Genomic DNA, 25,094 nt, shown 5'->3' on the forward strand with positions numbered 1-25,094 from the left:
CTCGGGTTAAGAACTTTGCTTCAGGATGAGAACAGAAATCGTGCGGCGGCAGTGAGAGGCCCCATTAGCTAAAGTGGTAGCTCAGGTTAAGAACAGTCTCAGGTTAAGAACGGACCTCCAGAACGAATTAAGTTCTTAACCTGACGTACCACTGTACAGTGTACGCTCGGGTTGTGAAGGTGATCCATGCGGGATGCACGTTTGCAACCTGCAGCGTTCGCAACCCGCAGTGGTGTGTCTGCGCATGCGCGGGTTGCGATTTGGTGCTTCTGCACATGCGCAAAGTGCGATTTAGCGATTCTGCGCATGCTCAACCTCCGAAACCCAGAAGTAACCCGTTCTGGTACTTCCGGGTTTCGGAGCGTTCGTAACCTGAAAAAACGCAACCTGAAGCATCTGTAACCCGAGGTATGATTGTATTTATATATTAATTCCCACTGCAAAAAGTCCCAAAGCGATTCACAACGAAAGTAAAAATGCAATCGTAAAAATCTAATAATAATATTGTTTGTTTGTTTATACCACACCTTTTCGCCCGACAGGATTCAAGGCAACTCACAGATAAAAACAAGAACTGCTAAAACCATAAGCATGTTAAAACATCCCTATCACAGGGATGGGGAGCTAGATTCAGCCAGCGCGTCAGATCCTTGTCTGCTCTACCCTGTGCATCACGTTTGACACTGATGTCAATCTGTTGTTGGCATCCGTCTGTCTTCGGAGACAATGGAGGAGTGCCCCTTTGGGGGTGACGTCAAACCATTGGAGAATTACAGCGCCTGCTGTGGCTGCAGGGGACGATAAGGGAGAGAGATGTTTTCTTGAAGCTGGGGTAGATGAAGGCGTCTGGTTTCACTGTTAGAGATGCACCATGGCGTTTATTCTCTCTGTGCTCCTCCCAGTGGTCCTTCCTCCTCTGGTCACTGCTGTGGATACATGACTTGACTGTCTGTCTCCAGGCACTGCAGTCGTCTGCAAGGGATTTCCACAGTTGATGCTGCCAGCCTTCACGTTGTGTATGCAGACATCTTTGTAATGCGGGATTGGTCTGCCAACAGGCCTAAAACCTACTCCCCATAGAGCACATCCTTGGGGGTCCTGCCATCTTCCGTTCTGTGCACATGACCAAGCCAGCGTAGACGTCGCTGAGACAGGAGTATCAACATGCTGGGAACGTGGCCTTTGTTTGAAACTCTGTCCTGCCATGTGATGCCCGAAATCTTCCTGATGCAGCACCTGATGTCAAAATGATGTCAGGGGCAAAGGCACTGCTCTGTATCCAGTGGACTGTGCTTGCCTAAGCTTGAGTCTGGACCAAGGATCTGAACCCCTGTGTTCTGATTCAATACATGATATCCAATCACAGAACGTTTCAGGATTTGGGCTCTGACCATTGGCCCTTAAACTCTTAAGTTATGATTCGCAGCTTGGGAGTTTAAACAGCCAATCACATTGAGAGTGGGAGTGGCCCAGGCCTTGGGAAATGTATATAAGCAGTTGCTTTGCCCCTGTTGTCCAGTTCTGCTCGTTCAATAAAAGTTCTTGCTGTTATCACTGTGTCCTGCTTTGTGGGAGCATGCTTAACGCTTCAGGCACCATATTATGCAAGCCCTGGAGACGGGTTTTGCAGGTGCCTGCAAACCCCCTTTGGCCCAGCAGTGTCTACCTCAGCCGAAACTGGGAGGTCTGGCAGGCTTAATTAGCCCCCTAGGCCGGAGGTTGCCCACCCCTGCACTATCATAAAAGGGTTTGTCTCCATCTGCACAAATAGATACAATATAGTTAAAGATAGCAGAGCCCTATTTTTAAAAGCAAGCTGTTCTTCCTAGACAACATGGTTTTGCAGTGATGGAGTTCCCAGTCTGAGCAAGCCTTTGTCCAGCCCTCCCATGCTGTTCCTTTCTCTGTCTCTAGCAAAGCACTTGTCTCTGGCTACGTTGAACGGGGAAATCCACAGCAGGATGGATGTCAATATTCTGCTGAATGAGCAGGAATACACTGGAACTGTCTCACTTCAATGAAACAACAGTTGCAGGCAATTCTCTGCATTTATTTTTTGCCGTTTGCGCACAAAAGGAAGGAAGGTTTGTCTTTCAGAAATCTCTCCCTCTCTCTCTCTCTCTCTCTCTCTCTCACACACACACACACAGAGAGAGAGAGAGAGAGAGAGGGAGAGAGGGAGAGGGAGAGAGGAGAGAGAGAGAGAGAGAGAGAGAGAGAGAGAGAGAGAGAGAGAGAGAGAAAGAAAGAAAGAAAGAAAGAAAGAAAGAAAGAAAGAAAGAAAGAAAGAGAAAAGGAGATAAATGAATCCAGACTACATGAGAAGGAGATAAATCATTCCATACGGTTGCCAACTTATCAGAGTTGGGGGAGAGCAGTATGGTCTGCTCCTTGGACTTAACAAATTGTTTATGCATTTAAAATTTAAAATAAATCATGTCCACACTTCTGTGGAGATTTACAAAATCAAAACAAACCCCACACTTAAAAAGTGACATATCAAAACAATAAAAGCACATTGAGGATGCAATCTTATGCTCACATACCTGATACAGTAAGTCCCATTGAACTCATTGAGTCTTACTTCCAGATAGATAGATAGGGCTGCACCGTTAAAATATGTTGAAAAGTATGGGAGAATAAAAATGCCTTTGCCTGGCACTGAAAGGAAAACAGTGTTGGTGCCAGGCAGGCCTCTCTCTGACGATGGAACGGCACAGATGGGGTGCCACCACTGTGGGAAGAGCAGGTTGGTCTAGGCCTAGGGAATAGCCTCTGGATCTGCGAAAGCCAGCAGACTGCCTGATGCTTGGGACTAGCACAAAGAGGGTGCTATTCTCATCACCCCCCATCCTTCTTGTGGTCATAGAATCACAGTTGGAAGGGACCACAAGGGTCATTTGTCCAAGCCCTTGCAATGCAGGAATCTTTTGCCCAACGTGGGACTTGAACCCACAACCCTGAGATAAAGAGTCTCATGCTCGACCAACTGAGCTATCCAAACATGCCTGGCAGGCTCCAGGTTTCTGGGGGCTCTTGGCCTCTCCCCTCCTGTCCCTCCCCCTCCTTAACCCTCTTGGCCCTGCTCCTAAAATCAGCAATATGGCAGGTCTGGGGAACTTTTGACCTGCCAGATACTTGCTGAACTACAACTCCCATCAGCCCCAGCAAGTAGGACAAGGACAAAGGATTGTGGGAGTTGCAGTTCAGCAACATTTGGAAGGCGAGATGGTTCCCCTCAGCTACAATATGGCACCCCCAGTTTCCTGCAGTTGCTACCAGTAGTAATTACTGGAACCATACCTAACAATGTAGCAATAATCCTGCTCCATGAAACTTATAAAGGAGCAGTGGCATAGCGTGGGTTGTCAGCACCCGGGGCAAGGCAAGTAATTTGCGCCCCCTAACCCGTGATGTTGCGCCCCCCAAGATGTTGCACCCGGTGCAGCCGGCCCCCCTCTGCACCCCCCACGCTACGCCACTGTAAAGGAGGCAGTGAGAGATTTTACTTTCTTGGGTTCCATGATCACTGCAGGTGGTGGCAGCAGCCACAAAATTAAAAGAGGCCTGCTTCTTGGGAGGAAAGCAATGACAAACCTAGACAGCATCTTAAAAAGCAGAGACATTGCCTTGCCAACAAAGGTCCGTATAGTTAAAGCTACGGTTTTCCCAGTAGTGATGGATGGAAGTGAGAGCTGGACCATAAAGAAGGCTGATTGCCAAAGAATTGATGCTTTTGAATTCTGGTGCTGGAGGAGACTCTTGAGAGTCCATTCTGAAGGAAATCAGCCCTGAGTGCTCACTGGAAGGACAGATCCTGAAGCTGAGACTCCAATAATTTGGCCACCTCATGAGAAGAGAAGACTCCCTGGAAAAGACCCTGATGTTGGGAAAGATGGAGGGCACAAGGAGAAGGGGACGACAGAGGACGAGATGGTTGGACAGTGTTCTCGAAGCTACCAGCATGAGTTTAACCAAACTGCGGGAGGCAGTGGAAGACAGGAGTGCCTGGCGTGCTCTGGTCCAGGGGGTCACGAAGAGTCGGGCATGACTAAACAACAACAAATGAAACTTATTCCTAATATTGGACAACTTGCATTTTTAAAAACTGGCTCTGTAATTTCAACAGCTGCCTGACACAAGAATGTAAGTGGGGAAACTTTTTCCGGCTGAAAGATGAATCGTGGGAGAAGCTTCACCAGCTACCTGTTTATATCAAGCTGCAATAAAATGAAAGGATCATGATCAGTGCAGGGAGTGGAAGGCTGGAGTGGTGGAGATCAAATAACTGTCCCTCAGTGTATTTATTTCACAAGCTAGGTTAAATCATTTATGGTGCAAAACAGCCTTTATGGAGATACAGGATGACAAATGCATCTATGCTCAAATTTCTCCCTGCAAAAGTGAGGATTGTCTTTTAGCACATTGCATATGAAGTCCAGACAGACAGTCTGCGAGTCCTATTTATACATTGTCTGATGCTGCTTTTGTGTAAGCAGTGGGACCCCTCAACATAAGAACTGAGAACAGAAATCCAAACGCGGGTCACACAGCTGACCACAGACCTTTCTTGCAACAAGAGACGTTGTCAACATATAACGCTTTCCACACAGAAAAAGGAATGCACTGGTGTCATCTGTGTTAATGCATGCAGTGTACCAAAGCCCTGGCCATGTTATGCCTGCAGGGGTGGACTGGATGACCCTCAGAGCCCCTTCCAACTCGACAATTCTAGGCTTCTATGTTACTGCCAATCGGTGTTCTGCATTAGAGACAATCCCTCCAACATATGCAGTAGGAGCAACAAAAAAAGCAGTGTGGGGCTCAGGGGTGTAGGAAGGGGGGGCGATCCACCCCAGGTTCCATCATGGGGGGGGGGGGTGACAAATTATCAAGGAACAATTACTGCGCTACTAGGGCAGTTCATAAAAAACTTTCTTTTTTAGAAAATGCCTGCTCCAAAGGTCTTACCTTACTACACTAGGGATTATATAGCTGTATATGAAATTTCATGCATATCAGTTAATATCTTGACCCTCCTCTTTACTTGGCCGTTTTCCTGTCACGAAGGCTGAAATTTCAATTCAGTGGAGCACTTATTGCTCCCAACCCTAACCCTGCCGAAAGCCATCTAATTAGACGTCAGTTTGGTTTTGACATGTTTTTAGGAGGTAATTTAATTATTGTTTGATTTTATACCAATGTTATGTATCTGATGTTAGCCTCCCTGAGCCCGACTTCAGGGAGGGCTGGATATAAATAAAAGTTTATTATTATTATTATTATTATTATTATTATTATTATTACTACTACTACTACTACTACTACTACTACTTATTATTATTATTCCTTTGTAAGAAAATATGAAAAAACGTAAAACCATTTTTGCAGGCAAAAAAAAATCAATGGGGGGGGGGACACAAGAAATTTTCTGCACTGGGTACCACCTGACTTTCCTGCAACTCTGGCAGGGCTTTCACGCTGCCTTTTGAAACGCTGGGCTCCAGGGGCCTGCCTGGAAGGATGTACTCTGTGCTTGTGACAGGTGGACAGCGAAGTCCTGGTGCAACAACGGTGCCGGCCACCCATGCATCCAGTTGATGTCCTGGATGGGGGGGCAGCCAGTGGCCCCTCAGAACATCTGGGCCCACCCTTACTAATAATAATAATTTTTATTTATACCCCGTCCTCCCCAGCCAAGGCCAGGCTCAGGGCGGCTAACAAGCAATAATAAAAACAAGTTGAATGAATACAACTTAAAAACAAGATTAAAATGCAACAATTAAAATACTGAAACATTAAAATATTAAAATGCAGCCTCATCACAGGAGGAGAAAGGAAAAAGCAAAAAGAAAGACGGGGAGGGAATCAAATTGACTCCAAGCCAAAGGCCAGGCGGAACAACTCTGTCTTACAGGCCCTATCACTAAATAACAATAACTTAAATACTTACTTGTGCCAGCCCTGACAATCTGGCTAATGGACACTGTCTACTGAGTGACCAAATGCTGCCGAAGCCTAATTCACACACCTGCCTCACAAACCAGATTAACCGAGCAGCTGACATTCACTTACTCTTTTTAAAAAACACCGACCGAGAAGCTCTGGGTTTTCAATGCAGTTCTCCAGCTCTTTGAGGAAGATTCTGGAATGGAGATAAAAGCAAAAGGGGCATGAGGAGAAGTTATGTCATTCTGCATTTGTGTGTCAAACCCCCATCTGGAACCAGGCCTGGTGGGAAATATCTACCAGAAGGCAATTGTGTATATTGTAAATGCTTCCACATCATGTTTGGGGGCCATCCTGCTACTCTCCCCCCTGCTGGCTACAACTGATGGGAATTGTAGTTTCAAATATCCAGAGAGCGCCAGGTTGGTCTATAGCAGGGGTCAGCTGGGGGCCGGTCCACTGTCCCTCAGACCTTGCAGGGGGCCGGACTGAAACAAAAAATGAACGAATTCCTATGCCCCACAAATAACCCAGAGGTGCATTTTAAGTAAAAACAGACATTCTGCTCATGTAAAAACACCAGGCAGGCCCCACAAATAACCCAGAGATGCACTTTAAATAAAAGGACACAGTCTACTCATGTAAAAACATGCTGATTCCCGGACTATCCATGGGCCGGATTTAGAAGGCGATTGGGCCGGATCCGGCCCCCGGGCTTAGTTTGCCTACCCATGGTCTATAGCTTCAGCCAAGGATGATCAGAAGTTAGCCCTGGGGACTGGTGCTGGAAGATGATTGTTTGCAAGGCAAAATTATCACATATCAAAGGCTGCAGACAAAAGGCACTGCGTCCATGTGTGCTGCTGTTTTAAAGCACCCGTGTGTGGTCCCAAAAGAGCAGCATGTCAGGAAGTGTGCAGACCTGTTGTGGAATTCATAAATCTCTGAGAGGTTTCCAAAAAGAACTTCTTTCTTGTTTGACACCGCCGTTGGGATCAAGTGAATTAAATCAGGATTGTCCATTTCAGATACATAGCCCTGTTTAAGATAAGAGGGGGGAAAGAGTTACATGGTGAGAACACAAGGGTAAAAATATAGGTTAGGGTGCTGTAGTTGCTGCTGTTTTGTCAATTAAGAAAAGCAATGGTTTGCATATAAAGCTCAACCATGAATCTGAGCAAAGCATCACACCCACAATCTATAATAATCTAATCTGTAATAAAACAGTATATTGTTATTACTATTATTGAATAGTACATCCCTATTTTCATCGGAGAAATGTTGGCGGGTATGTGAAAGCTCCCTCCCATCAGTCTTCACCCTCAGTTTCTGCAAATACTCAACTTACCTCTATTATGCTTTGAAGTTCCTCTGCATAAACCCGTTCTGTTTCTATCAGTTCATTTATTATATGGCTAAAGAAAAGAGAAAGATGAGAGAGAGAGAGACTTATAGTAGTTTCTGCTGCTAAACCGTGCTTTTAAAATACATGTTGCTTTGCAGAAGGTGAAGTAATAAATTTTAATTCAAGGCTGAGCATTGCACAGTATTTTTAAAACATTATAGGTAAAGGTACACAAGGAGAAGGGGATGACAGAGGACGAGATGGTTGGACAGTGTTCTTGAAGCGACAAACATGAGTCTGACCAAGCTGCGAGAGGCAGTGGAAGACAGGGGTGCCTGGCGTGCTCTGGTCCATGGGGTCACGAAGAGTCGGACACGACTAAACGACTAACCAACAACAACAAGGTAAAGGTAAAGGACCCCTGGACGGTTAAGTCCAGTCAAAAGTGACTATGGTGTTGCTTCGCTCACTTCGCTTTCAGGCCAAGGGAGCCAGCATTTGTCCACAGACAGCTTTCCGGGTCATGTGACCAGCATGACTAAACCACTTCTGGCATAAAAGAACACCATGATGGAAGCCAGAGCGCATGGAAACGCCGCTTACCTTCCTGCCACAGTAGTACCTATTTATCTACTTGCACTGGCATGCTTTCGAACTGCTAGGTTGGCAGGAGTAGGGACTGAGCAACAGGAGCTCACCCCGTTGTAGGGATTTGAACCGCCGACCTTGTGATCGGCAAGCCCAAAGACTCAGATATCCTGCCTTTCCCCTCCCACTTCAAGGAACCCAAGCCTCTTCTCCATTTTATCCTCACCACAACCCTGAGTGGTGAGGTTGTGAGTCAGTGAGTGGCCCAAAGTCACTCCATGGGTAGCTCGAATCTCAGTCCAACACACTAACCACTACACCACACTGTTGATGCAAAGTACTCCAGATTTGGAAGTAGGGTAGCCAAAGAAAAGAGAGGATCCCTTTTCACATTGGGATATAAATTCTAGATCCTGTTCTGCAATGCCACATCCAATGAATTGATCTATATTAAATTTATTGGTCCTTTTCTTAAAAAAAATACCAATGTAACACAAAGCATCTTACAACAATAACTAAAGAGCATACATTAAAACCAGCATAAAGCAAAACATAGATAAATCTAAAACAGGTTCTCCCCCCCCCCCCCTTTAAAGCAGGATTAAAAAATCCCACTCACTGAAGGAGGTCGCAGATAATCAGAAGCCAATGGCCTGGTGGAAAACAAAAATCTAAATTTATGTAATGATGGTGCCAGGCGAGTCTCCCCGAGGGAGCATTCCACAAGTGGGGAACCACCACTGAAATGGCCTGTTCTCATGTTGCCACCCTCCAGACCTCCTGTGGATTATGGGGAATGAAGGACAAAAGGTTTGGGGTGGTAAATGTCATCAGTCATCTCCCTCTGCAGTCCTGATTGTACCTGGCCCAGGCAAATCATTGTTCAGTTTTGTCCCTGTTTTGCCTGGATTTTGGGTTTGCCTTCTTAAAACATTTTTTTATATGAGTAGCTGGACCCCCATTCATTGTCAGCACTAATTATTACTTCCAGGACTCCCAACACCGCTCTTCACAACAAAGAAACATTAACAAGTGACACAAATAAGCAGCGTTTAACTTAACTGCATGTGTGCGTTTGATTGTTTTCAATATGATATGATTTGGCGACAGGTACACACCACTACGATTTAATATAAACAATTCTGCTTTCTGTTTCTTGGACTGGCTCTCTACTTTGTCACATAAATGATTTATCTTACTGTATAATAAATTTGCAATGCGTCATCAGTCTGTTTTCATTGGCTGTTTCCCAAGGTTATAAAGGCAGGGGCAGGGAAAGGTTGCTCTTGTAAAAACAGTGTGATGCTGGGAGGTGGGAAGGAAAGTGAGCAAGGGCAGGTAAATATAACAGTTTTTGTCTTCTGATGGGCGGGGAGGGAAAGAGAAGAAACTGGGGAGGGGCAGGTGGAAGTGGCTGGGAGTCAAGGCGGAATGAGTGGCAATATCGGAGAGAGGGTGGCTGGGGTTAAAGGTGGGATCTGTGGTGCTATGGAGGATCAAGAGGGGGGTTGGGAATGAAAGAAGGGGAGTGTGAGTTAGAGGGAGGGAGAGGTGTGTTTAAAGGAAGAGCTGTGTAGAAGAAATAAAGGTGTAAAATTAAGTAAAAATTGAGGGTGAGGATTTGCTGAATGAATAATTTGAATTGGAATACAAAAAGGGGAGGTACGAGGCGGTCCGAGAAATAAGTTAAAAGAAAATAAGTGAATGAAATTATATGTGTTTTTAATTTTTGTATTTTTGTTTTTTCTTGTATAAATTTTGAAAGGTTAATAAATATATATTTTTTTAAAAAGGAAGAGCTGTGGAAGAGGAGGCTGGTTGGTCTGACACTTTTAGGCTGAACTGTAAAACGGCCCTGTTAAATCTCCAGGGTGTGGACACGATTCTCGTCCTCATGTCAGTGCACTGCTTCACCCATTTGCAGGCATTCCCTCCATGCAATAATAATAATAATAAAGCTAATGCGTTGAGGGAGTTGTAGGGGCTGCATTTCCTAGTGTCCAGATGTTTGCACAGCCAGCTGGCTCTTGCCCCTCTGACCTCCCAGCATAGACCAGAAGTAGGATTTGGCCCTTATAGTGGAGCCTTTGGGCTCCAGATTCACATGGAGGTGGGTCCGATACATGTATAGCCAGTTCCTGCTTCAGACCTTCTCTGAATGCACCAAAGTCAGAGGGGTGGAACTGGTTAGACCCACAGACATTGGGGTCAGGAGATGGTGGTGTACGAAGGGAATGTGGGAACAGGGCTTGTGGGTTTAGACATTCTGTTTGAACACCGATGTTTGTGTGCTCTTTTAAATAAGCAAACTGGGTAAATTGTTTATTCGCACGCCCTGCCTCAAAAGCCTATGCAGGGAGATGTTTGCAGAGCAAATGAATGGAGAGGCGCTTGCGGCAAGGGGAGGAAATCGGGTGCAGGCAGCGATCTTTGATAAGGGGGTGGAGAGGCTGCAAAGATGCGAGGCAATGATAGTCTTGGGGTTTTGTTGCCAGGAGCTCACTTCCTCAGCAATACTTTATCTTGCATCTGATTTAGTCTTAGGGACTAAGAGACTCTGGGTAGGAAAGTGAAGGGGCTTTTTCACCACTCCTTCCTGTTGAAGGTCATGACGCAGGACAGAGAGGGAAATACTGGAAGTAAAACCACTGGCTGCATAGGTGGCATTGTGATAAAAGTTTTGGCTTCTGGGACCATGGTCTCTACTTCTTTGAGGAAGGGCTTTGGGGATAGATGGGTTGCACCTCACAACAGTTGGGAAGAATGTGCTTCCTCAGAATCTCATGAACCTGATCAGGAGAGCTTCAAACTAAGTCCTGGTGGGGAGAGAGACAATATTACTTAGTATTGGGGATAATCACTTCATTGATGCACAGGAAACTGGAGGCGGTGCTACGGAAACCTGCTAAAGAGCTGGAAACTACAAGAAGGAAGCAGCTGGAGGGAAAGACTTGTGGTTTCAGCTGTCTCTATACTCAGAGCATGAGTCAACAATGTGGTGCAGCAGCAAAAAAAGCTAATGCTATTCTAGGCTGCATTAACAGAAATAAATTGTACAAATCAAGGGAAGTCATAGTACACTCTATTCTACTTTGGTCAGACCACACCTGGAGTACTGTGTCCTATTCCGGCCACCACAATTTAAGAAGGATATTGACAACAAGCTGGAATGTGTGTGCAGCCAAGATGTTAAAGGGTCTTTAAACCAAGCCTGATGAGGAATAGTTGAAGGAGCTGGGTATGTTTAGCCTGGGAAAGAGGAGACTGAGAGGAGATACGACAGCCATCTTCAGATATCTTAAGGGCTGTCACATGGAGCAATCTCTTTTTCTCCTGCTCTGGAGGGTAAGACCCAACTCGGATTCAAGTTGCAAGAAAGGAGATTCCAACTACCGTATTTTTCGCCCCATAGGACGCACTTTTTCCCCTCCAAAAATGAAGGGGAAATGTGTGTGCGTCCTATGGGGAGAATGCAGGCTTTCGCTGAAGCCTGGAGAGCGAGAGGCATCGGTGCGCACCGACCCCTCTCGCTCTCCAGGCTTCAGGAAGCTATCCGCAAGCCTTGCAAGCCCGGTGGGAGTTCCCGCGGGCTCACAAGGCTTGCGGGCAGCAGCCTGCAGCCCCCGCGAGTGTCCGCAAGCCTTGTGGGCCCGGCAGGAGGTCCCGCCGAGCGAGCGAGGCTTGGGGCGGCAGCCTGTCGCCCGAAGCACGGGGAGCCCTCCGGAGGGTGCCCCGTACATCGGGCAGGTGAGCGCAAGACTTGGGGCGGCAGCCAGGGCTGGGGGGGGGATAATTTTTTTAAATTCATTTCCCCCCCCAAAAAACGAGGTGCGTCCTATGGGCCGGTGCGCCTTATAGGACGAAAAATATGGTAAAACACCAGGAAGAACTTTCTGAGCTGTTTGGCAGTGGAACAGACTTCCACGAGAGGTGGTGGGCTCTCCTTCCTTGGAGGTTTGTAAGCAGAAGATGGATGGCCAACTGTCATGGGTGCTTTAGTTGAGATTCCTGCATTGCAGGGGGTTGGGCTACATGACCCCTGAGGTCCCTCTCAACTCTACAATTTTATTTTTCTATTAGGCTCTGATTCCAAGGAAGCTGCTACCAAGAGAAGAATAAGAAGAGAGAATGTATATGTTTGTCTTTAAGGCGTCACAATCCTTCTGTTTGTTGTAACAAGGCTAATAACAGCTACCCCTCTGGAATGTGTGTCCCAAGCACACAAGTGTCTGTGCAGTGTTGGAGAATATGTTCTGGGAACAGGCAGGGAGGCAGAACTGACAAAGTTAAAAGGGCAGGAGAGTTTGGGGCCCTGGAGACCCACTTTCCTTTTACGGAGGAGCATTGGGTTGGATTAGCGCAGGATACTGCAGCACAATTACTGACAGCAGTGAGATCCTGCCAACATACAATACCTGTGCTCAGAGACCTGCACTGGTTGCTAATTTGCTACCAGTTTGCTACCAGTTCAAGGTGTTATTATTAGTATATAAAGCCCCTAACAACTGGGGACCAGCTTACCTTTGAGATCACCTTACCCCACTCAACTGCTTTGATTAGCAGAACCGGCACTTAAGAGGTGCCACCTAATACTTGTTCCTCATTTGTAAGAAATCTTTTGTGTGTGTGTGTCGCAGCACCTACACTTTGAAACTCCTTGCCTCTTGATATCAGGCAAGCTCATTGCTCTATTCTGTTTGTTGTTTAGTCGTTTAGTTGTGTCCGACTCTTCCTGACCCCCTGGACCAGAGCACGCCAGGCTCTCCTGTCTTCCACTGCCTCCCGCAGTTTGGTCAAACTCATGCTGGTAGCTTCGAGAACACTGTCCAACCATCTCATTCTCTGCCATCCCCTTCTCCTTGTGCCCTCCATCTTTCCCAACATCAGGGTCTTTTCCAGGGAGTCTTCTCTTCTCATGAGGTGGCCAAAGTATTGGAGCCTCAGCTTCAGGATCTGTCCTTCCAGTGAGTACTCAGGGCTGATTTCCTTCAGAATGGAGAGGTTTGATCTTCTTGCAGTCCATGAGACTCTCAAGAGTCTCCTCCAGCACCATAATTCAAAAGCATCAATTCTTTGGCAATCAGCCTTCTTTATGGTCCAGCTCTCACTTCCATACATCACTACTGGGAAAACCGTAGCTTTAACTATACGGACCTTTGTTGGCAAGGAGATGTCTCTGCTTTTTAAGATGCTGTCTAGGTTTGTCATTGCTTTCCTCCCAAGAAGCAGGTGACTGCTGTCACCATCTGCAGTGATCATGGAGCCCAAGAAAGTAAAATCTTTCACTGCCTCCATTTCTTCCCCTTCTACTTGCCAGGAGGTGATGGGACCAGTGTCCATGATCTTCGTTTTTGTGATGTTGAGCTTCAGACCATATTTTGCACTCTCCTCTTTCACCCTCATTAAAAGGTTCTTTAATTCCTCCTCACTTTCTGCCATCAAGGTTGTGTCATCTGCATATCTGAGGTTGTTGATATTTCTTCTGGCAATCTTAATTCTGGCTTGGGATTCATCCAGCCCAGCCTTTCGCATGATGAATTCTGCATGTAAGTTAAATAAGTAGGGAGACAATATACAGCCTTGTCGTACTCCTTTCCCAATTTTTAACGAATCAGTTGTTCCGTATCCAGTTCTAACTCTAGCTTCTTGCCCCACATAGAGATTTCTCAGGAGACAGATGAGGTGATCAGGCACTCCCATTTTTTTTAAGAACTTGCCATAGTTTGCTGTGTCTATTCTGTTTAGCACCTGCTTAAATCTTTTTCATTTAGACAAGATTATGCAGATATGGATTAATACAGTATAAAACGTGAATAACAAAAAAATCAGAATTCAAAAACCCTTGTGGTCCCTTCCAACTCTATATATGATTCTAGGAGTGGCATTCAGTGGCACAGTAAATGTGAGCAGCAATAGCAGGCTGACTCTCAGCCAGAAAGCACCAGGGTGCTGGGCTTCTAGAAAGCCCAGTGGGTTCAAAAGTAGCTGCAAAGTGGGAGAGCAGGAATAGATTGGGAAATGGTGGTGAAGTCTCTTGTAGGAACATGCAGAGCAGCTGTTGTTTGAGCAGGGAGGAACTGCGTGTGATTAACATGCCATGGTGTCTCATCCTTATAGCCTGATGCTGATAACAACCAGGGCGCACAGAACCCATCATTTGCCACCTGGTTTCTTAGTAACCCTTGCTCAGCAAAACAAAAGGCTGGGTGGTTGTTGTTGTTTAAGAGATAAGTCAGAGAACACAACCGAACGATTGCAACATTTAATTGTCTTGCTGCAGGGATAGAGCTGTGGATGTTGACTTTGTACCCAAATTTGCCCAATTTTGCATTACCTGTGTGTGTACAAACACGTTGCCCTTGCACAGGAGCCGGTGGGGGTGGGGTGGTTTCACAGCATGCTTCTGTACATAGTGGTTTGCAATAAAATGATCTAAAGTGAAAGTGTAGCAGGAACCCCCCCCCCATCATTCTGTTTGTACAAACTTCACACACACTCACACATTACATACGCCACATTTCTGTTATAAATTCATAGAAAAATCAACCATTCATCGGATTGCACTGTTCCATTTTTATTTTACTCCATATGACAAGGACTATCAAAGGCTTGGTTCTGGTCAGCCATAATCCCTTCACCATCCCAGTACATCCACAGGAGCCCTGCCCAGCTGCTATGCCAACCCTGATGATCCCAGACAGAAGACAATCAAGATCACAAAGAACTTGCATATGGGAGTGGATTCAGTATGGACTGAAACAAAGGACAATGATCAGATCTTCCCTCTGGGGGCAGGAAACTGCAAACTCCCCTTTGTCTCCTGGAGGTGACTCATGGGGAGGGGGAAAGCCAGGTGACAGGACACTCAGGTTACCACCACAACTCCTCCCTCAACCCCTCCTTTCTGTAATGTATGCATGATGTCAACCCCTTCTGTAATGTATGCATGATGTTTCTGGGGGTGGGCTTGACCTAGAGGATGGGAATTTCAAAAGTTTTTATAAGGTCTTGTCTTGCACACCATCTTTCTGGGTCTTTCCTCTCTCCTGCAAGTGAGGGGAACACCCTGTTGCAACAGTTCAATAAAGGCCAAGCCTACAGGCTGCTGTTTTGCTCCAAGTTATCCTGGTTGGTGTCTTTGTTTTTGTCCAAGGGAGCCCTCGGATTTTTCCGGTAACAAAAGCTATGGTCCATGTTGTTTGTGCACGTGGGTGGGCATGTTTTGAAATGAGTGTGCAACTGCGTTCTCTATTTCCCTTTCCCCAAATGTTGCTTCTGCCTGCTCTTGAGATGAGGCTTTGCCTGTGCGGCAACAGTGCAGAGGCTCTCCGACCCTCAATGAACAGCTCACGCCACCAGTCCTTATTATGGGGAAAGCATGGGACGCGGATGGCGCTGTGGGTTAAACCACAGAGCCTAGGACTTGCCGATCAGAAGGTCGGCGGTTCAAATCCCTGCAATGGGGTGAGCTCCCATTGCTCAGTCCCTGCTCCTGCCAACCTAGCAGTTCGAAAGCACGTCAAAGTAGATAAATAGGTACCACTCTGGCAGGAAGGTAAACGGTGTTTCTGTGTGCTGCTCTGGTTCGCCAGAAGCAGCTTAGTCATGCTGGCCACATGACCCGGAAGCTGTACGCCGGCTCCCTTGGCCAATAAAGCGAGATGAGCGCCGCAACCCCAGAGTCGGCCATGATTGGACCTAATGGTCAGGGGTCCCTTTACCTTTACCTATGGGACCTGGATTCTTGGATGAATGACTTATGAGGAGGAAGGTTGTGTCCAGGTGAGCTTTTTCTTCATGCTCAGCCTGCTTATTCAGGTGCTGTGGATGGGCCATTTCAAAGGCCCTGTTGCTCTCCCTTATTACATCTTCAGAGAGGACTTGTAAAGGAAGCCATGTGACCATTCCGATTCCAACCAAGTGCACTTCCGCCAACATCATCTTGCTCTGCTATCCCTCACTTACAGCAATGGTGTGTGGTTGTTTTTCTCTGAGCGATTGGGCGGGGGGGGGGGGACATTTGACCCAAACAACACACACCAAAAACGCGCATAGTCATCAGAAGTCTGTTTTGGCTCTCTTTCTTCTCCAAGCTCTTTATGAAACCTCCTCATTCATCCAACAACCATGACTGTCCAACCACCCCAGCACTGCTGTTTTGGCAACATGCGCTTGCCAGGGAAGCTCAAAGGAACTGCGGCATTTCTTAATTAGAGCTAATCTGACTGTTTATAGGCACACGAGATATGCGTGAGCCGGCAGGTATACCACAAATAATAATGATATGGGTTTTCAGCTTCAAGTCCCTAATTAGGCCTGCCAAAGCCAGTATAACTGGATCTTGCTTCGCATATGGTGAAACTTAATGTTTGACCGAGAAAGGCAAGGAAGCTTGTTTTATGGGAAGTTAACTGTCCGCGCATTACACATTTAAAACACTTGCAAAAGAATCCTGGGAACCGTAGTTTCTTAAGGGTGCTGGGAACTGTAGTTCTGAGAAGGATACACTATAATTCCCATGATTATTTGGGGGGGATTGCTTTAAACGTGTTTTAAATGAATGGCGTGCACACAACCGAAGCTTTTGCTACACCACAGGCTTCCCCAGCCTGATGTCCTCCAGCTGTTTTGGGCTAGTGTGTTGGTTGGAACTGCTTTTCTTTCTGAAAACCAGGAAGATCTCAATATATATATATATTCTTAAGGTAGTGAGAAATCCATTCATTTTTATTTTTTTATTTTTTTTGCTATTAGGGTGCACTTTTGTTCCTGCTAACGGAAAGCACTGGAGTAAAATAATAGAATTGTAGAGTTTGGAGGGACCCAAAGTGTCATCTATAATAATAATTTATTATTTATACCCCGCCCATCTGGCTGGGTTTCCCCAGTCACTCTGGGCGGCTTCCAACAGAATATTAAAATACAATAACCTATTAAACATTAAAAGCTTCCCTAAACAGGGCTGGCTTCAGATGTCTTCTAAAAGTCTGGTAGTTGCTTTTCTCCAACCCCTGCTAAGCAGAGAAGGAACCACAGTTAAAGAGTCTCTGAAGAGTGTACAGTGGTACCTCAGGTTAAGTACTTAATTCGTTCCGGAGGTCCGTACTTAACCTGAAACTGTTATTAACCTGAAGCACCACTTTAGCTAATGGGGCCTCCTGCTGCCGCCGCGCTGCCGGAGCACAATTTCTGTTCTCATCCTGAAGCAAAGTTCTTAACCTGAAACACTATTTCTGGGTTAGCAGAGTCTTTAACCTGAGGCGTATGTAACCTGAAGCGTATGTAACCTGAGGTACTACTGTATTATCATTGGCCCTAGAAACACAACTTGAAGCTTTTAAGCTTTCCACCTTCTTGAAAACCGCCCTGCCATGTGACAATTAACATTTGGGGGGAAAGTTGCTATTGGGGCCAATGGGATTCCCCCCTCTTTTTTAATGCTAATTGCCATGCCGGAAAAGGAAACCTTAAACCTTACATCTCTACTCTGAATTGGCAAGAACGATTTCTCCCCAATCCCGCCAGCATGGTTGGTATTAAAAAAAAATTGGATTGCTAAATCACACCATTAACGTAACAGGTAGGTTAGACCCTGACTTTATTTGTACTGCGACGCAAATCAAGGTAGAAGACAAACGTCATCACCAGCCAATCTGGTTACCAATCTTGCTGAACCTGATCTTCCAAAGCAAAAGTGCAACCTTTCGCAGAATTTTTTAAACGGTGCGGTGCTATAGAAATGCTGTATTGTAAACAGCCCCCATTCCATGCTCTGCTTCTGACTCACAGGAACTCCCCACAGCAACACGAAAGCATGCAGAATCACAGGGAAGTATTTCAAAGGGCGCTTCCCTCCCAACTGCCTATCGGGGAGAAGGGGTCTCGTCGCATAAGCAGGCCTGTGTATTAATGCAGAATGGATGTCCAGGACTGAGGGACACCTGAGATGCTTCTAGCCAAGCAGAACACATCTGCCATCACGTCATCCCATATCCTAGGCACGCAGCTGGGTGTGTGTGTGGAACTTTTCCTCTGTCCTGAATGTGATGAGCAAATGAGTGTAACCCAACACTCCTTGTAAAGGAGATCCTGTTCACCCGCTGATTACCACCGTCAACACTGCTTGCGGGGACAAAAGGTGACTGCAAAAGTTGTTTATGACTTGGAGCATTTCCCCCTCTTGCTCCCACCTCTCCGAAAATCTCCAGGTGGCTCACAAATCAGCAAAGGTTGGAAAAAACATTGCAAGACTATATTCATAAAGATCAAGTGGGTTTTCTACCTGGCAGACAGATGAAAGATAATATAAGAAATATAATAGACATTGTGGAATATCTGACTGCCAGGAATGATAAACAAGCTATGCTAATATTTGTGGGCGCTGAAAAGGCCTTTGATAATATATCTTGGGAATTTATGTTGAAGAATTTAGAGATGATGGACTTAGGTCAAGGGGTTTTCAATGGTATCAAAGTGATATATCCAGAACAAACAGCAAAGTTGATAGTAAATCATGTACTAACAGAAAAGATTAAAATAGCTAAAGGCACAAGACAGGGTTGTCCTCTGTCACTGTTACTTTTCATCATGGTACTGGAGGTTCTTCTAAGATCAGTAAGGAAAAATGAAAAAATTAAGGGAGTTACAGTTGTTCGAAATGAATACAAAGTTAAAGCATTTGCTGATGATTTGGTTTTAACAGTGGAGGAACCGTTAAAAAGTACTAAAGAAGGATATAGAACAATTTGGTAAAATGGCAGGTTTTATTTTGAATAGAAAGAAAATGAAAATGATTGTTAAAAATATGGATCAAGATATGATAGAAATAATGCAACAATAGAGATTGAAGTGGTGAAAAAAGTTAAATACTTGGGAATTTGGGTGACCCCCAAAAATATTGATTTATTTCAAAATAATTATATACCAATGTGGAATGGAATTAAAAGAGATCTAGAGGTGTGGGGAAGGATGAAATTATCATTCTGGGGAAGAATGTCAACGATAAAGATGGGTGTTTTGCCGAAAATGTTATTTTTATTCTAGACAATTCCGGTTATAAAAGGGGCAACTATATTTAAGGATTGGCAAAAAATAATTTCAAGATATATCTGGCAGGGCAAGAAGCCTAGAATAAAATTTAAATTGTTGACAGATGCGAAAGAAAGAGGAGGCTTCGCCCTGCCGGACTTGAAATTATATTACGAAGCATCTTGCCTCTGTTGGTTAAAGGAGTGGGTGAAATTAGAAAATACGGAATTGTTGGACTTGGAAGGATTTGATAATAGATTTGGATGGCACGCTTATTTATGGTATAATAAGAAAAAAGTTCATAAAGGTTTTGCAAGCCACATTTTTCGAAGATCTCTGATAGAAGTATGGGATAGGTATAAAAACCTATTAGAAGCAAAAAATACCCCATTGGTTATCACCTCTAGAAGTTATGAGTGTGAAAAAAATTAACATGAAAGGGGGTGGATAACTTACGGGGATTTGATTATTAAAGAAGAGGGGAAATGGAAGTTAAAACCATATGAGGAAGTCAAGGAATATGTTAATGATTGGTTGCATTACTATCAGATTAATGAAATGTTTAAAAAAGAGTTAAAAGAGAGAGGCTTTTTGGAAAAAGAGTCAAAGTTTCAAAAAGAAATACTGAGTAATGAAATTAAAAACCTGTCAAAAATGTATAAATTGTTGCTAGAATGGCATACTAAAGATGAAGAGGTAAAATCAGTAAAGATTCAATGGGCCAGGGATTTTGAGTATAATATACAATTTGATGAGTGGAATAAATTATGGAATGAAAGGATAAAATTTACAGCCTGTACTGCACTGAAAGAAAATGTGATGAAGATGGTTTATAGATGGTCTATCACTCCAGTAAAACTAGCAAAAATGTATAAAGTAAGTAATAAATGTTGGAAATGTAAAGAAAAAGAAGGAACGTTTTATCATATGTGGTGGGAGTGTAATAAGGTTAAAGTATTCTGGGAACAGACATATAATGAGTTGAAAAAGATGTTGAAATATACATTTGCTAAAAAACCAGAAGCTTTTTTGTTAGGAATGGTTGGAAATGAAATAAATAGAAAAGATCAGAAATTATTTCTATATGCAGTGACGGCAGCAAGGATACTACTGGCCCAAAAATGGAAACAGGAGGAACTACCATCTATAGAAGAGTGGAGAATGAAATTAACAGACTACGCAGAACTAGATAAATTAACAGGGAAAGTCCGAAACCAACGAGATCACAAGTTCTCTGAGGACTGGAGTAAATTTGTGGATTATATGAAAAGCATATGTGATGAACAAATAACGTTTGTGGGTTTACAGGAAGCTTTGTGAATAAATATGTATAGAAACATTGTAAAAAAGGGAAGAGGGGGAGTAGGTGGATTTTAAGATGAAAGACAATGACAAATTTTGAACTTGCAGTATAAAGACGAGAATACGGAGGATTCACGGATGAACTGATGGAAGTCAAAAATATGTATTTGTGATTGTACTGAAAATGTATGACTAAAAATTCTTTTTTATTGGAAATTAATTAAAAAAATTTTTAAAAAATTTCATGGAGGAGAAGGCACTCAGGCTATTGGCTACTATGTCTACCAAGCTCTGCCTCCACAGTTTGAAGTAATAATGCTTTTGGAGACCATTGGAGGGGGAGAGTGGTGTTGTGTTTGAGTCCTGTTTGCAGGTTTCCACGGGCATATGTTAGGCACCGTGAGAACAGGATGCCGGACAAGACGTGCTATTGGCTTGATCCAATATTGGCTCTATTTCTTTTTCTAAATTTTTTAAATTAAAGATTTCTTAGTTTACTTTTGTACAGTCATACCTCATGTTACGTTTGCTTCAGGTTGTGCGTTTTCAGGTTGCGTCCTGCGGCGACCCGGAAGTACCGGAAAGGGTTACTTCCGGGTTTCGCCACTCATGCATGTGCAGACACGCAAAATGACAGCATGTGCAGAAGCAGCAAATCACGACCTGCGCAGACACATGTTGTCTTCTTTTCAGGTTGCGAACGGGCCTCCGGAACGGATCCTGTTCGCAACCAGAGGTACCACTGTACGTACATTGTCTCTTTTTTCAGGTTGTGTTTTCTACAGATCAGTTTCGTTTGATGTGAGACGTTAGTGGTTCAATACTGGCTCTTTCTTGACACCTAACTGATCCTTCTAACTGGAGGTGCTGTGTTTCATCCCTGCTTGCAAAGCTCTAAAACTGAGCTATGGGAGGCGCATAGGATGCTTTGTTTGTCAATTAACTGGCTGTGTGTGCTTTTTGTTCCAAAGCTGTAGTTCTAAGAAAAAGTATGGCCAGCAGCCTTCATTTAATGCCCCTGGTGGTGGTGGGGGGGGGGGGCGGACCCAAGGACTGTAACTGGCTGGTATCATTGAGGTTCATTTGATGTCCAGGGTGAGTGAATCTGCTGTTTTCCACAGGCAAAGTTTGTTCTGAGCTAAGGCACCAGTGAAGTACTCTGTAGGCCAGAAGACACAAGCTAGGTGAAGGCCGGATCAATATAATCTGAAGGAACCAAGATGTTGAGGGCACATTTCATAGAATCATAGAATCTTAAGAGTTGGAAGGGACCCTCAGGGTCATCTAATCCAACCCCCTGCAATGCAGAAATCTCAGCTAAAGCATCAGTGACAGATTAACAGTTAATATTTTCCACTTATCTCCATTTAGTCTCAGTGATGGACTGAATGGTGGTGTTCATAAAAGTATTTATTTATTTATACATACCGCTCTATACCTGGGGGGGTCTCAGGGAGGTATGGACAGTTAGCAAGTAAGGTGGAGTTCCTGTTTCTTTATGGAGCCCCAACATGAACTGCATGATGATGATGATGATGATATATTTATTTATACCCTGCCTCTGCCCCTGATGGAACTCAAGGTGACTTACAGACCAAGCAAAAAACAAGAATAACTAAAAACATAGAAAAGGCTATCGTTAAAAAACAATTAAACATTAATAGTATTACAACATACAGTCGTACCTTGAGAGTCAAACAGAATCTGTTCCGGAAGTCCGTTTGACTTCCAAAACGTTCAGAAACCAAAGCGTGGCATCCGATTGGCTGCAGGAGAATCCTGCAGCCAATCGGAAGCCATGCTGGATGTTCAGCTTCTGAAAATCGTTCAAAAACCAGAACACTCACTTCCAGGTTTTGATCGTTCAGGAGCCAAGGCGTTCGGGAGCCAAGGTACAACTGTATATAAAATCTGTTTAAAACATACAAATAATTACAATAAGAACAGCATGGCGCCTGTTCTTTCGTTAAAAGCAGTTGGTCCCCCAAAGCCTGTTGTAACAAGAAGGTCTTCACTGGTGAAAGAACTACAAGGAAGAAGCCAGTCTAACTTATCCAGGCAGGGAGTTCTGTGTCCCCACCTGAAGGGTAGGTGGGTTCCCACGAGGCAAGACACAATGATAACAGCAAGAACCTTTATTGAACTGCGTAACTGGGAAACGGGCAAAGCAACTGCTTATATACGTTCCTGAAAGTCTGGGCCACTCCCACTCCCAACGTGATTGGCTGTCTAAACTCCCAAGCTGCGAATCACGACCAGTTCAAGGGCCAATGGCAGAGGTCCAAATCCTGAAATGTTCTGTGATTGGGCATCATGTATCGAATCAGAACACAGGAGCTCAGAATCCTTAGTCCAGACTCAAGCTCAGGCTAACACAGACCACTGGATACATAACACCACCCATGTGAGGGTGGCAGGACTGAGAGAAGTGCCTCTCCTGAAGACCTCAAAACCTGGGTGGGTTTGTATGAGGGAATGAAAAGGGAGAAGTTGTGGTGTGGGAGGAGGAAGTATATGAAAATGGATGAGTAAATACAGAGAGAGAGAGAGAGAGAGAGAGAGAGAGAGAGAGAGAGAGAGAAAGAGAGAGAGAGAAAGAGACGCAGAGAAAATATGAGGAAATATCCCTTTCTGCCAAATTTGCCAAGCCCTAAACTCCAAGTCCTGTCCATATGAACAGTAGCAGCAAGCACTGCTGACTCATGTTTAAGCAATGGGGAGGCATCGGACTAATTCCCCATGCAAACATTTCTCAAGCCTTAACACAAGTTTGCTTGGTGATGCTTCAGAGGCTGGAATGAGGGAGAAAAGAATGTAGCAGATCTTCCCTGAACAGCAACGATAAGACTGGAAGAGTGGAAATAAGACTCCCTCTGCAACAAACCCAAGTGTGCACCAGGCCCTATCCGTGGTATAGACCATGTTTTACATGCAAAAGGTCACAGGGTCAAACTCTAGCATCTCTAGCTAGGGCTGGGAAAGACCCCTGATAGAAACCCTGGAGAGCCAGTATAAACCAGTGCTACTCGAACAATGGGACAAGATCCACTGGTGGACCTTCGGACACTTTCAGGTGAGCTTCAGTGCCACAGGCTGCCCAGTGCTTCCTGCCCCCTAGCTGTGCCACAGCTGGTTGGCTGGATCAATGCCAGCAACTCACTGCATGCTGGGTAAAGGGGGCCAGGTGATGGAGATGTTTTCTGGGAGGGAGGGAGGAAGGAAGGTCTCATCCAGGAGGGGGCCCAGTGTGCAGTGCACACCCGTGACATCCTGGCCGCATTGCACATGAGTGACATCATGCATGCAACACACATGCAATGCAGACCCTCCAGGTGTCCCTATTTTCCAGGGATGTCCCTGATTTGGAGAAGCCATCCCGCTTTCTGATTTGATCCCGGAATGTCCCACTTTTCCTTAGGATGTCCCTATTTTCATTGGAGAAATGTTGGAGGGTATGGAGTTATCTGACCCCCAAGGCGTCTGAAGGCAATCCTGTACAGTGGTACTTCGGGTTACAGATGCTTCAGGTTACAGATGCTTCAGGTTACAGACCCTGCTAACACAGAAATATTGCCTCGGGTTAAGAACTTTGCTTCAGGATGAGAACAGAAATCGCGCAGCGGCGGCAGCGGGAGGCCCCATTAGCTAAAGTGGTACCTCAGGTTAAGAACAGTTTCAGGTTAAGAACGGACCTCCGGAACGAATTAAGTTCTTAACCCGAGGTGCCACTGCAGAAAACAGAACAATGCCCCCCTAGCCTTTCTATGGCAGCCCTACTGGTTGTGCTTTCTTCCTTATAAAAGTAAAAGTAAGAGCCAGTGTGGTGTAGTGGTTAAGAGCGATAGACTCGTAATCTGGGGAACCGGGTTCGATTCCCTGCTCCTCCACATGCAGCTGCTGGGTGACCTTGCGCCAGTCACACTTCTTTGAAGTCTCTCAGCCCCACTCACCTCATAGAGTGTTTGTTGTGGGGGAGGAAGTGAAAGGAGAATGTTAGCTGCTTTGAGACTCCTTTGGGTAGTGATAAAGCGGGATATCAAATCCAAACTCTTCTTCTTCTTCTAAATACATCCTGGAGTGATTAAGGCTGAATGAATTAAAATGTCTCTGACATATCAGACAGTCACCTTCTCTACTGCATTTTCAGGAGCTTTCTTACCGTGTGCCTCTTGCCACAAGCCTGCTAAAGTCATTATGTTGTTGTTTTTAAACTGGTGCAGCGATATAACTGCCAGCACATTTGCTAAAGCTAAGCAGGACCCGGTATGGTTTCAAAGTGGATGGGAGATGGCATGTCAAGGTTCCTGAATTGCAGGGGGTTTGGACTAGATGACCCTCAAGATCTCTTCCAACTCTATGATTCTGTGTGTGTGTGTGTGTGTGCACAATAGAATATTAAAAACATGATATGACATCAAACATTGAAACCTTCCCTAAACAGGACTGCCTTCACATGTCTTCTAAAAGTCAGATAGTTGTTTATCTCCTTGACATCTGAAGGGAGGGCGTTCCACAGGGCAGGTGCCACTACTGAGAAGGCCCTCTGCCTGGTTCCCTGTAACTTCTCTTCTCGCAGGGAGTGAATGGCCAGAAGGACCTAGGAACTGAACGATGGGGGTGGAGACCCTCCTTTTATATATGTAACTGTTTTATATGTTATCCTATTGTAAACCACTTTGCGATGTCTTGTGGGAAGCCATTCAGAAAGGAAATAAACCGTAAGTAAAGATATGGACTATGCAAAATTGGCAAAATTAACAGCTAAAATAAGAGAACCTAATGATGATTGTTTTGTGGAAGAATGGAAGCCTTTTGCAGACTACCTAAACTAATACTATAGGATGATGAACTGGTTGAGCAGGAATTGAACGATAAGCAACAG

General features: G+C 44.9%; 1 protein-coding gene across 10 annotated transcripts in view; it reads right to left on the reverse strand.

Annotated features, from left to right (window-relative positions):
• MCF2L2 (MCF.2 cell line derived transforming sequence-like 2) overlaps window positions 1-25,094 on the reverse strand; it is a 231,571-nt gene that overhangs the window by 69,582 nt on the left and 136,895 nt on the right. For all 10 annotated transcript variants that reach the window (XM_083503907.1, XM_083503906.1, XM_083503914.1 and 7 more), the window contains 3 exons: window positions 7,298-7,364; window positions 6,872-6,987; window positions 6,076-6,145 (listed from right to left, as the gene is read on the reverse strand). In XM_083503907.1, the coding sequence (XP_083360033.1) occupies window positions 6,076-6,145; window positions 6,872-6,987; window positions 7,298-7,364 (253 nt within the window). The remainder of the gene's footprint in view (window positions 1-6,075; window positions 6,146-6,871; window positions 6,988-7,297; window positions 7,365-25,094) is intronic.

Source organism: Podarcis liolepis (assembly GCF_965112155.1).
Source record: "Podarcis liolepis genome assembly, chromosome: 5".
NCBI lineage: Eukaryota > Metazoa > Chordata > Lepidosauria > Squamata > Lacertidae > Podarcis > Podarcis liolepis.